Below are 12271 nucleotides of genomic sequence, written 5' to 3' on the forward strand. Positions count from 1 at the left end.
ACATGGTAAAATAATATGTTAAGAAAACTTACCAGAATTGGAAGCTGTATTGGATGGGTTGTCTTCCTTGCCCATCACGTTGAAAACTGCGTCAGTTTTCTTCCACCAGTAATCAGTTCTTCCCAACACTCCCCTGACAAACTCGTGAAGTATTTCCACCATTTTTCATAAACCTTTATTAAGGGCCTGTTTTGAAAATTATTGAGTTGGCCATCTTTTTTCCTCTTTGAACTTCCTAATTTTTATTCTTTTGATTTGACCTACTTTTGACGGGGTAATTTGTTTTTTTTAAAAAGCCACTGTTTCCTTTTTATTCGATTCCAATTGTTAAATATACAAAGCTTCTCTTCCACAAAAGGCTTGTACATTTGCTTTCCCCATGGCGCTTTCCCACATTTACCACTGGTGGGAACCACTTGCTCGTGTTGGTGGGTCACTCCCAGCTATTAAGCTGTTTAAATCATGTTATTAACTGTCCAATGCATGACCTACATTAAAAGAGCAAAAGTCATAGAGAAGAACAGACCGTTCAGCCCACTAACACTGGTCTCTCCAATAGCCAGATTTCATGCTCCTGATTCGCGTATGGTGACCCTGCTGGAAGGTTTACATAAGTGAATGCTGGACCAGGACTAGATTGGGGTTGGCTATGATGTCACCCACAGCTTAAAAAGCCTGGCCAGTCATCATGTCAAAGCTCACACACAAAGAATACTCGTTTGCATAAGGTACCAGACAGTTCTGGAGCCCATAAAAACAGAGCAGTATGAGTCAGCATCTTCAGGAGAAAACTGGGCATCAAATTCGTTTCCTAAAAGATATATACTAGTATATGTCAGTGGGAAACATATAAAAAAGAGGGGAATGGCGGTGATTGTCTGAGGGGATAGTGAGAGAACAATAGTGGTGCAATTCTGTTTACAGCAAAGGAGTGCATAAGCTATTTTCATTAAAGATGATTAGATCTACAGTGTTCCGCCTTTTTTTCCCCAACTGCACCAGTTGACTTTCAAACAGAATCAGCACTGTTCAAACCTCAAGCTTAGCACAATGGTCTTCAGGTCTGAAACTATTGCCCAGATATCTTTACTGAGTTTGGTTTCCCCTCTGGTGCTTCTATCCTTTTAAATGATCAAAACCTAGAATCCTGAAGGACTGTTACGGTTATGTCAATCTGTGCAGTCCAGACTGGTTAAGGTGTAGAATAGTGGGCGGTTAGACGTTTGCTGTGACCAAAGTTCAATGAAAACTTTAATGACCGTAATAATTAATGCTTCCAAATCCTAAGATTCATAAGTGAGAAAATTGACGTTTTATAAAAAACAGACTTAAGCAATACCTGTTTCCATATTAAAAATTGGATCAGTCAGCTCATAAACTGTCCAGTCCAAAAGTGATCTTAATCAGCATGAGCTAGTAAACAGGCAGCAAGGCTTCAGCACTTCATTAGAGCTTTGTGTCAGCCCCACTTACTAACAATTCTGCACTGGGTCTTTAATTAAAACACAGAAGCAGTAACTGAAAAAAAGAACAGATTCAACACTACATGTTGGGGATGCAGCTCGATAAGAAAACAATCCATGTATTTCTTAAACCTTGGATTCCATTTGTGACAAACTTGCAGCAAAAATTTGTGGAACGAGAAATCAGGATGAGCACACAAAGGATGAGAAAATGACCAAGAAAAAGGATAAGCAACTGTAGAATGCCAAGTCTTCTTGATAAAACATCACAGGCACTAATGAATTTAAGTCAAACTGGCGCTTGCTTTTTTCCTGGTTTGATCACAGAAACTTAAACACACCGAAAAAAATAAGGCTTTGTCTCTCTCATGTTACCTCTCCACAGCCTAAATTTAATTCCAGGAATTTTCCTCTGCAAAAAAAAAAATGCAATTGTATTGCAACAATAAATCTATTTGTCTGTCTTTACACACCAATGTGAATGCAGAAGCGTTTGTTAGTGGGGTGAACTGCAGAATTTGGCAGATTGAAAGGGGAGATCTGCAGCTTTAAACGAAATCACAAAGGGGTCTGGAATAAATCCAGCAATGATGTAAACAAGTAAATCTCAACCAGAGCTCCCCCTGCCCTGGCAGAACACATACTGCGGGCACGGCTGAAAGAGAAAAACAACTTTGATTGGCATCGATGTTGGCCAAATGCTTTCTTTACAGCAAGACAAAAAAAAAATGTAAAGTACAGGAGGATAAAGAAAACGGAAAGATGATGCAAGCAGATTGCATTTTAATCGATTCGTATAGGATCACTGCATCACAATAGGAATCATATCCTTGAACTAAAATGGAATTGGAACATTTAAAATGATCAGCACATATACATGTTTGCCATCTCGGAGCAGTAGTTAACACTTCGATGCGGTGGAATTTGCAGCGCTGTAATTTTAGAATGACTATTTTTACATTTTTCAATCACACTTTAATTGGCCAACGTAATTTGAAATGTAATCGAGGAAAGATTCTGCAAATTTATACACAATTAATGCCGACTGGGGAAGGTGAGGGGGGAGGGGGGAAGGTGAGGGGGGAGGGGGGTGGTGGTGGTGAGGGAGGAAAAAAACAGTTACAATACCTTGTAAGAAATTTTTTTTTGCAAAAAGTTTACAATCTCCTGCATCAAACCTTCATTTCATAATTCAATGGAAGGATCGAGTCAGTAGGAAAATGCAACAGAATGCACCTTTTTCATTGTGTCTTTGTGACTGAAATCCACAAACAAGAAAAATATATAAAATAGGGGGAGAGGGAGGGATGGGGGGGGGGGGGAGGTGTTGGTAGGTAATAAGGAACACTGCATTACGAGGAAGACAAATGTTTTAACTTGGGAAGGAGCAAGAAAAAATAGAAAGCTTAACGCAAATGCAACTGGACAAAACAAGTTTCATTGAATTCTTCTGCAAGTCGCCGGGCTCAATGCTGCAAATGAAAGATTTGCAAGAACACAAGAGAGAGAAAAAAAAAAATAATGTGATAATAAACCAGATTGGAATGTGAGGGGTGGCTGGTGGCCAGCCTGTCACTAACCCCAATCTGGAAAGAAATTAGCTTATTTAAATGCACAGGGAGCTGCTGCTTTTTTTCTCTTTGCTATTCCTTTTGTTCATATTCTATATTTTTTTTTTTGCACGGTTACCTGTCTGGAGATCCTTTGACAGCGGTTTAAATATTCCCCCGCTGCCATGTTCTCTGGGTTCCTGTCGTTTTCCTCACTGATGCTGATGATCATTTTCTTTGCATTGAGCTTTTTTTTCTGTCCCCCGTTGTTGCCTTTCTTTTTCCCCCCCCCCCCTCCCTCCCTCCACCCTCCCTCTCTCCTTCCCTCTGGTTTGTGCCGCTGGAGCCGGGGCTTTGTCCCGCAAAGCCGGTCTCTTCCTCCCTACAAGTCAGGACACAATCTCATTCGGAAGGAGGCACCAGCCCGTCACTCAAACGCCCCCCGACGACCAATCGCTGCTCGGTCCGTCCTCCACCCCACCCCACCCCCCCCCTTCATGGGAGGGAGGGAGGGGGCGGGCCTCGCTGACTGCCCCCCCCCCCATCCTCCCTCGCCCAATCAAAGCCGCCTCTCCGCACCGCCCCGCCCTGCACGCGTCACCGCCGGCCAATCAGTGACCCGCCCTCTGTATCCAAGAGGAAGGTGGCGCGCCGGCCAACCAGAATGTAGACAGCTGGAGGCTGATGATCCAATCACCAGAGGAGATTTCATCAGACTCTTTACGGTTGCGATCAAGTTGCAGCAGATCGGGGGAAAAAAAATGTTTATCATAAAGTGGATTCTTTTTTTTTACACAGTCTTTTGCCCCAGCACTTCTCAATATGCGAAGCTAGTGAAAGAGACGGTTCCCACTCCAAAATATAGTTTGCAAAGCTTACTTTTTTGCTGATGTGACTTATATGAAGCAACAAAAGCATCGCTGCAAAAAGAATTGGTGTTAAGGATTCCCAGCAATTGTAAAGAGCATGTGTGAGAGAAAGACTTGCATTTATATACCATCTTTCATGACCTCAGGAGCACTTTACAGCTAATGAAATAGTCACTGGTATAATGTGCACACAAGGTCCCATAAATAGTAATGTAGTGACCACCAGAAATAGTAGTAAACTGAGGATTGGGGGGGTGGGGGGCATGTTAGAATGCAGCAAAGGAGGGCCAAGAAACTGATAAAAGGGAGAATATAAACTACCAAAATAACATGAAAACAGACTGTAAAATCTTCTATAGATGTGTAAAAGGAAATGATTGGTAAGGCAAATGTGGGTCCATCACAGGCAGAATCAGGAGAATTTATAATGGGGAATAGAGAAATGGCAGAGAAGCTAAATGATTACTTTGTATCTGTCTTCACTGAGGAAGATACAAAGAAGTAGAGATTCAAGGAACTAGGGAGAATGAGGAATTGAAGAGAATTAGTATCAGTAAGAAGGTTGTATTGGAGAAATTAATGGGACTGAATGTTGATAAGTCCCCACGACCTGATATTCTATATCCCAGAGTGTTGAAACAAGTAGCTATGGAGATAGTGGATGCATTGATGATCTTCTTCCAAAATTCCATAGATTCTGGAACAGTTCTTGCAGATTGGAAGGTAGCAAATGTCACCCTACTATTTAAGAAGGGAGGGATGGAGAAAACAGGGAATTACAGGCCTGTTGAACTTACCCCATTAGTCGGGAAAATGCTAGAATCTATTCTAAAGGATGTGATAAATGGACGCTTGGATAATAATTATCTGATTGTGCATGGATTTATGAATGCAAAATGTTTGACAAACCTGTTGGAATTTTTTTGAGGACGTTACTAAAAATTGATAAAGAGGAGCTGGTGGACATAGTATACTTGGATTTTCGGATGGCTTTTGATAAAGCTCCCCACAGGAGGTTGGTTAGGAACATTAAAGCACATGGGATAGGAGGTAATATACTGACATGGATTAAGGATTGGTTAACAGGCAGAAAACAGAGTAGGAATAAATGGGTCATTCTCATTTTGGCAGGCTGCGACTGTGGGGTACTGTAAGGATCAGTCCTCAGGCCCCAGGTGTTCACAATATATATCAATGATTTGGATTTGTGGACCAAATGTAATATTTCCAAGTTCACAGATGACACAAAGCTAGGTGGGAATGTGTATTATGAAGAAGATTTAAAGCTGGTTCAAGGGAATTTTGACAGACTTAATGAGTGAGCAAGATGGTACTATCTACAAGATGCACTGCAGGAACTCACCAAGGCTCCTTAGACAGCATCTTCCAAAACTATAACTGTTACCATCTAGAAGGACAAGGGCAACAGACACATGGGAACACCAACACCTGGAAGTTCCCCTCCAAACCATTCACCAACCTGACTTGGAAAGATATCACCATTCCTTTATTATCACTGAGTCAAAATCCTGGAACTTCCTCCCTAACAGCACTGTGGGTGTACCTTCACCACATGGACTGCAGCAGTTCAAGAAGGCAGCTCATCACCACCTTGTCAAGGGAAATTAGGGTATGGGAATAAATGTTGACCTAGTCAGCAACGCCCACATCCCATGAATGAATAAAAAAATGTGGCAGGTGGAATATAATGTGGAAAAATGTAAGGTTATCTACTTTGGTAGGAGGAATAGATGTGCAGAGTATTTCTTAAATGGTAAGAGATTAGAAAGTGTCAATGTCCTTGCCAATAAAATGCTGAAAGCTAACATGCAGGTGCAACAGGCAATTAGGAAGGCTAATGGTATGTTAGCCTTTATCACAAGAGGATTTTAATGCAGGAGTAGCAAAATCTTGCTTCAGTTGTATAGAACTTTGGTTAGACCGTACCTGGAGTACTGTGTGCAGTTTGGTCCCCTTAGGAAGGATATTGTTGCCATAGAGGGAGTGCGACAGATGTTCACCAGACTTGTTCATGGGATGGCAGGACTGTCCTATGAAGAGAGATTGGGGAAGCTGGGCCTGTATTCTCTAAAGTTTCGTAGAATGAGAGGTGATCTCATTGAAAACTACAAAACATGTAAAGGGGTAGACAGGGTAGATGCAGTTAAGATGTTGGGGAATCTAGAACCGGGGACACAATTTCAAAATAAGGAGGAAGCCACTTAAAACAATATGAGAAGAAACTTTTTTACTCAGAAGGTTGTGAATCTTTGGAAATCTATAACCCAGAGGGCCGTGGAAGCTCAGTCACTGAGTATATTTAAAGCAGAGATGGACAGATTTCTGAATACCAATAACATAAAGGAATATGGGGATAGAGTGGGAAAAAGGCATTGAAGTGGATGATCAGGTATGATCGTACTCAATGGCTGAGCAGGCTCGATGGGCTGAATGACCTACTCCTGCTCCTGTGTAACAGGATAATTCCCTACCTCTTCCTCGAATAATATCATAGGTTCAATGACATCACCCTGAGAGGGCAGCCAACTCCTCTGAAACACAGTACCCCTGTATTGCACTGAAGCATTAGAACAGATTTTAGGCCCAAGCCTTTAGAATGAGACTTCAACACAAATTTTCTGACTCAGGGTGCAAAAGCTGCCACCATGCCACCACTGACACCATGGGGGCATTACTTTAGGATAGGAACAGGTTAGCTGTGCTGTTTTCCATTGTTGACATGCCTACACTCAGAGACAAATCAACCATGAAAAATGGTAAGAGCGAAGAATCTATGGAATCTAGCATCTACGGAATTGTGCTCTAGTAAGGCGCAACAACCTTAGGAAATGAAAAAAGAGAAAAACAAGTGGGTTGAAAATAATTAGCAGCAACAAAAAATTACTTTAGTGAAAATTACTATAGAAGCGAAAGTCAGTACAGGTTTTTAAATGTATGGCTGAACCAATATTGTGCATTTAATGCTATTGTCTAAAGTGAAGATTACCTCCATGATACTAGTTGGATGCAATTTAATTAAGACAGAATTTAATGGAATCGCACAGCAACTGAAAATAATCTTGCATTTATAAAGCGCCTCAGAGACATCTGCTTCAGATGCAATGAATTAATTTGAAATACTGTGTTTCTCACTTTGCAAGCAAATGTGACATCCACTTTGGGCACAACAAGATTGCTATAAACTGCAATGAGATGAATGACCAGTTAATCCGTTTTTGGTCAATCGAGAAATGTCACCCAGCTAGGACACCAGGAACACTTCTAGCTTTTCTGCAGTTAGAATAGTGAGATCTTTCACATCTGCATGAACCACTGGCACAGCTGGACAGAATTAGTGCTCAATATTTCACGTAAAGAACACAGCATCTGACATTGCACACTCCTTCAGTGCTGCACTGGAGTGTCAACCTAGATTACGTGCTCAAGTCCTGGAGTGGCCTTAAAACCATATCATGTGACTCAGAGCCAATAGTCCTACAAAATGAGGCAAGTTGGTGTGCTCACATTTTGGCTGTAAACCTTTATCAAAACTGGCAGTCTGGCAGTCGAGGCCTCTGAGATAGGGCTGACAAGTACAAGCCTGGACATGTCCAAGAAAGTTAAAAAGTGAAAAGGCTAACAAGTCGGAGTTCAAATCCACTGTCTGCTTTCAACGGAGCCAGGTTATTTTTTTGACATATTATTAGCAGATTTTAATCAGTTGCAAAGAGTTGTAAACTATATGAAGGATACTTTTCAACAAGGATTAGACTAGCAGGCAATTTAAAGACAAAGGCATTGGAAGGATACAGTCATAAATAGCCCAAGATCTATGGGAAAAACAACAGAGCACGAACAACAATGGGAGAATTCCAGTAGGAAAGCATAGGAGACAATGAAGGTTTGACATTGTTGAAATTTGTTTTAACACATTGTGTTAAGAAACAGACTTGATGGACCAAATAATAAAAATTCTATAAATGATGAAATGGTCTGTCAGCACTTCTCAGGAGAAAGGACGAGTTAATGTTTTTGGTTTTTTTGTTTTATCGTAAATGGGTCAAACGGCTTTCATTGTTTTTCATGTTATTTTACACTTATCACCCCCCTTTTCCCCTGTAAAAATACAAAATCCTGAATCCACCAATGCTAAAAATGTGAGGTCACTGAAATTTGTCCCATACTTTTGTTTATGCTTTCAGTATTTTGATTAATGTCAAATTTCTCCATCTCCTCAGTTCCTTTGTTACTCTTTTCCTCTTGGTCCCTTTCTACTGCTAATAATTTTCCAGCTAATAAGAAAAGGTGCGTGTGCAAAAAAAAAATGTTATGTTTTGGATATTCTCTTGAGAATGTTATATTGTCCATTTTCACATTTTCAGAAGGTGCTGGAAACAGTGGAGATAGTAATATCTCAGAATCAATTATCTGAACTCCCACTGGGAAACCTGTAAAATGAAGACATTTGGAGATAATAGGATGGGGATTGAAGAGAGGTGGTGGGGGATGGTGGGGTGATGGTGTGCATTAGTTTAGCTGTTCCCTTTTAAAGGGAACAAACAAAGAAAATATGGAAAATGTGCAAAAATGAAATTGGAGAAACTTCGATTTAAAGCCAGTTATTAGGGGTTAGCTTCACCAATATGATAGGCAATATTGTAAATGACTTCACTAGCACATGTACATTAATAATAATTATTCCCCTGACTCACCATATTTTGAAAGACATGAGTAGATGGTAAATTTAAAATTGTCCAAAGGTGTGGTGATGTATGTTTTAAGAATTTTCCATAGACTTGCTAAAAATGAATTGTAAGTCACTGCTGAACAATCCTTAAAAGGGTTTTAAAACTGTTCACTGAGACCAAAGAAAAGTACAACACAGGAACAGGCCCTTCGGCCCTCCAAGCCTGCACCGATCATATTGCCCGTCAACTAAAACATTTTGCACTTCCGAGGTCCGTATCCCTCTGTTCCCATCCTATTAATGTATTTGTCAAGCTGCCTCTTAAACACCACTATTGTACCTACTTCCACCGCCTCCTCTGGCAGCGAATACTATTACACTCACTACCCTCTGCGTAAAAAACTTGCCCCTCACATCTCCTTTATAGTTTTCTCCTCTCACCTTAAATCTATGTCCCCTAGTAATTGACTCTTCCACCCTGGGAAAAAGCTTCTGACTATCTACTCTGTCCATGCCACTCATAATTTTGTAAACTTCTATCAAGTCACCCCTCAATCTTCTTCGCTCTAGTTTGAACAATACACACTTACATAGTTTACAGAAGGGAAATCTCTGATTATAGATAAAATTATTTACATCTAGGGAAGAATCCATCAACTGAACTAATTTTGATCAATAGAAAACTTCTGATATAATTTTAATCGTGCTTTCCAAAAGACAAAAATTACCCATGATTAGATAAAATTGTGACAACCCCAACCCACAACCATTCCCACCCCCCCAACCCTGCCACACCCAGCATGTTTTAGTGGACATTTTTGATTGACAAAGTTGTACTTTGCTACTGTTTTGTTAATTTAACACCTAAAACTCCATGCACAATGTATGCTTCTTGGTAACAGAAGGTGAAGGTGTCAGAAAATATCACCATACCAGGAGGACGAGGAGATACAGAGGTTAATCTGTCCTTCTACATGGTTTTCTACTGTTGCTCTGTAGATTTCTGACAACTTGCATTCATTTGAAATTGTTCATTGAAAAAAAGAGTAATAAAACTCATCTGAATTTGTTATTTTCACCAGGTGAGTGAAATTGCAGGAAGGTGTGCACCTTGTGAATGTAAAAAACCTAAAATTCCAGCTGCAATGACTTTTTAATGCCTCTTAAAGCAGTGAAGAAACTACCTAACCATTATAAGTGTTGGAAAGTTCATTAATCTAGTTATGGAATCTGTAATTGTTGTACTAAACAGCCCCACACAAATCTTGATTCCTCACAGATATGCCGCCCTTTCAGGTACACATTTGAAGTCTTGTAAAAGAAATTTTCACAGTGCCCTTTTGATCAACAGTGCAGAATTTATCTCTACAAGCTACACTTTTTTAATGAATTACTGTGATGAGCCTTGAAAGTGTCACAAAAGTTGTTGCAGTTGGAGAGACATCAGAAAGTTGGACCAGATCAAATATGACTGAATAGCCATTGAGTTGCAGAACCTTTCTGGATTGGAGTTTTTGAATTGCTATTTGAAGCTAAGGCTGATGAGCACAGTGAATTTACTGCTTCCTGGGTGATTTTGTAGAGGAGAAGGTTGATATGGTCATTCAATTTCTTTCCAATTCCAAATTGCATCATGGGTAAATCCCTGTGAAATCTGGGTGGCGAAATGGGCTAACCTCTATCTAGTTGCACCCAACACCCTTGTTGTGGTTCATGCATGGACTGGGACTCAAGGCCATTTGCGTTAGTAATGTATGTTCAATATCAAAACTCTGTTTGAATAATGTCGAATGATCAAAATATGTCAAAGTTGCAGGATTTGTATGTATTTGGTAGAATTCACTAGTCTTTAAAGTTTATTTGGGGAGCAATGACTGGGACTGCTGGCAGATTCAGTGGTGAACCCATTCAGCAGTTGAGCTCACCTCTCAACCTAGGATACTTCCATTCAAGATTGAAGCTTGAGCACAGAAACAGCTTCAGAAAAGGGATTGGCAAAGCCAGTGTTCCTGGTGATACTGCTGGAGATGTTTAGATACACTTGGAGGTTTCCTCTAAAAACAGACCTCATGTTCCTTACAATCAGCATTCATCACTACAATGTCTAGTCATTCAATAGAATGAGCTGGGATTATAACAATGAAACCCTTTTGTTATAGCAATTGAAAATCATAATTCACAAATATGTCCTGATGTGCATTTCACCTATCCAAAAAGCAGACTGATTAACGCTTTATTAAGACAAGGCTAGGTGTGGATCAGTAAGTTGCTTTATTTTACAAGCAGTAAAGTATATGCAGTCATAACAAATGACAACCTTTAAAGTTAATTTGACTCCCTTCCCATAATAACAAAAGTATTAAAACATGCCACATCATCCTTGTTGGTGAAATTATTCACATTTTATTTTGGTTGACCCTTTCTCTAAATCAGACTAAATCTTATTCTGGGCTTGTTTCTCTCTCTTCTTGAGGTCAACTGGCTTCAACCTGCCTCTCACAGCAGATTTGCCCAACTGGCCCTTGAACCATTGTTTCCTATATTGTTCCATATCTGGATAGGTAAGCATGGACTCATTCTCCCTTTGGAGGTTAGTCAATTGTGTTGCCAGTTGAACTAGCTACTACCTTGGCAGCAGGGGATTTCTGCCAGTCAATTCAACAAGATCAGAAGCAGGGCATCTATTTCAACATACCAAGTGCCTATGCATGCTGTAATCATTTGAATGTGTTCTTGACTTAACCATTTATCTCAGCCTGATAAAGATAACACTTTTGCTGGCTTACTGTTCTTTTTAAAAATGTCCATTGAGACAACTATTGCTCACATGAGCCCAGCCTATCCTCTGTTAAAAACAGTGCTAGCACTTTTGAATTAACCCTTAAAATTCAGTGTCTCACTTCTGTATTTGAGCTTAAACCAAAAATTTCTCCCAGGAGAAATAAACAGGGATCTCAAAACATAACAATCCTAATAAGAGGCTCCTTCTGAAGATCGTCACAGTTGGTGAAGATGATGGGGAAAGGTCCCAACAACATCACTAACATCCAAATGGGATGGGTGGGCAGTTAAAATGCCAGTCAAGGTGTCGGCGTCCTGTTTCCAATGTATTCCTGCCCAATGCCTTATTTACCTACTAGAAAACTTGCTCAGCAGGGCTGCCTGTCCTGGTCAGGTGGGTGCCTACTTCAAGTTGTAACCCAATGACATGATTTGTGATGCAATGTGATTTTAATGGGCAAAATGTTGCCAAACCTGGTAGGAGGTAACTGAGTGACCACAAGAGGCTGTGTTCATTCCAAGTGTTTTTGAGCATTTCCTTGTGATTCCCTTCAGGCTTCACAAGAAATCCTTGGGCCTTTCCAGCCTTGGCCTTCCTTGGTCCTCTAAACACCAGCAGCTCTTTGGAGAACCAGTCAACGCCCAACATCTTCCAGCACTAACTTCAGGCCAGGGACTGTTCACATGGATCCCTGATGGTTCTGCACGGCCCCTTTCCTGCTTTCACACTCGCATCTGCTGGCTGTGACTTCACTCCAGTCAGTTTTGAGCAGGAGACATTGCTTCATTATTCAATTGAAGGCCAGGACCTAAAATGATCTGGGCCTCACACTGAACACCAATATGGATTTTCTACCCACTTGCACCGCACCCACCTTGAACTAAAATCAGGGCTCTCATAAGAACATAAGAACTAGGAGC

General features: G+C 40.6%; 1 protein-coding gene across 2 annotated transcripts in view; it reads right to left on the reverse strand.

The window, feature by feature from the left end:
- The window catches only part of LOC121282306 (sestrin-1-like), a 56698-nt gene extending 53404 nt beyond the window's left edge, over positions 1-3294 (reverse strand). The window contains exon 1 of one of the 2 annotated variants that reach the window (XM_041195967.1): positions 3153-3294. In XM_041195967.1, coding sequence (XP_041051901.1) covers positions 3153-3245 — 93 coding nt within the window. In that variant the 5' untranslated portion in view covers positions 3246-3294. The remainder of the gene's footprint in view (positions 1-3152) is intronic. The other variant, XM_041195968.1, reaches the window with a different exon arrangement.
- Between the last annotated feature and the right edge of the window lie 8977 nt (positions 3295-12271).

Source organism: Carcharodon carcharias, chromosome 9, assembly GCF_017639515.1.
Source record: "Carcharodon carcharias isolate sCarCar2 chromosome 9, sCarCar2.pri, whole genome shotgun sequence".
NCBI lineage: Eukaryota > Metazoa > Chordata > Chondrichthyes > Lamniformes > Lamnidae > Carcharodon > Carcharodon carcharias.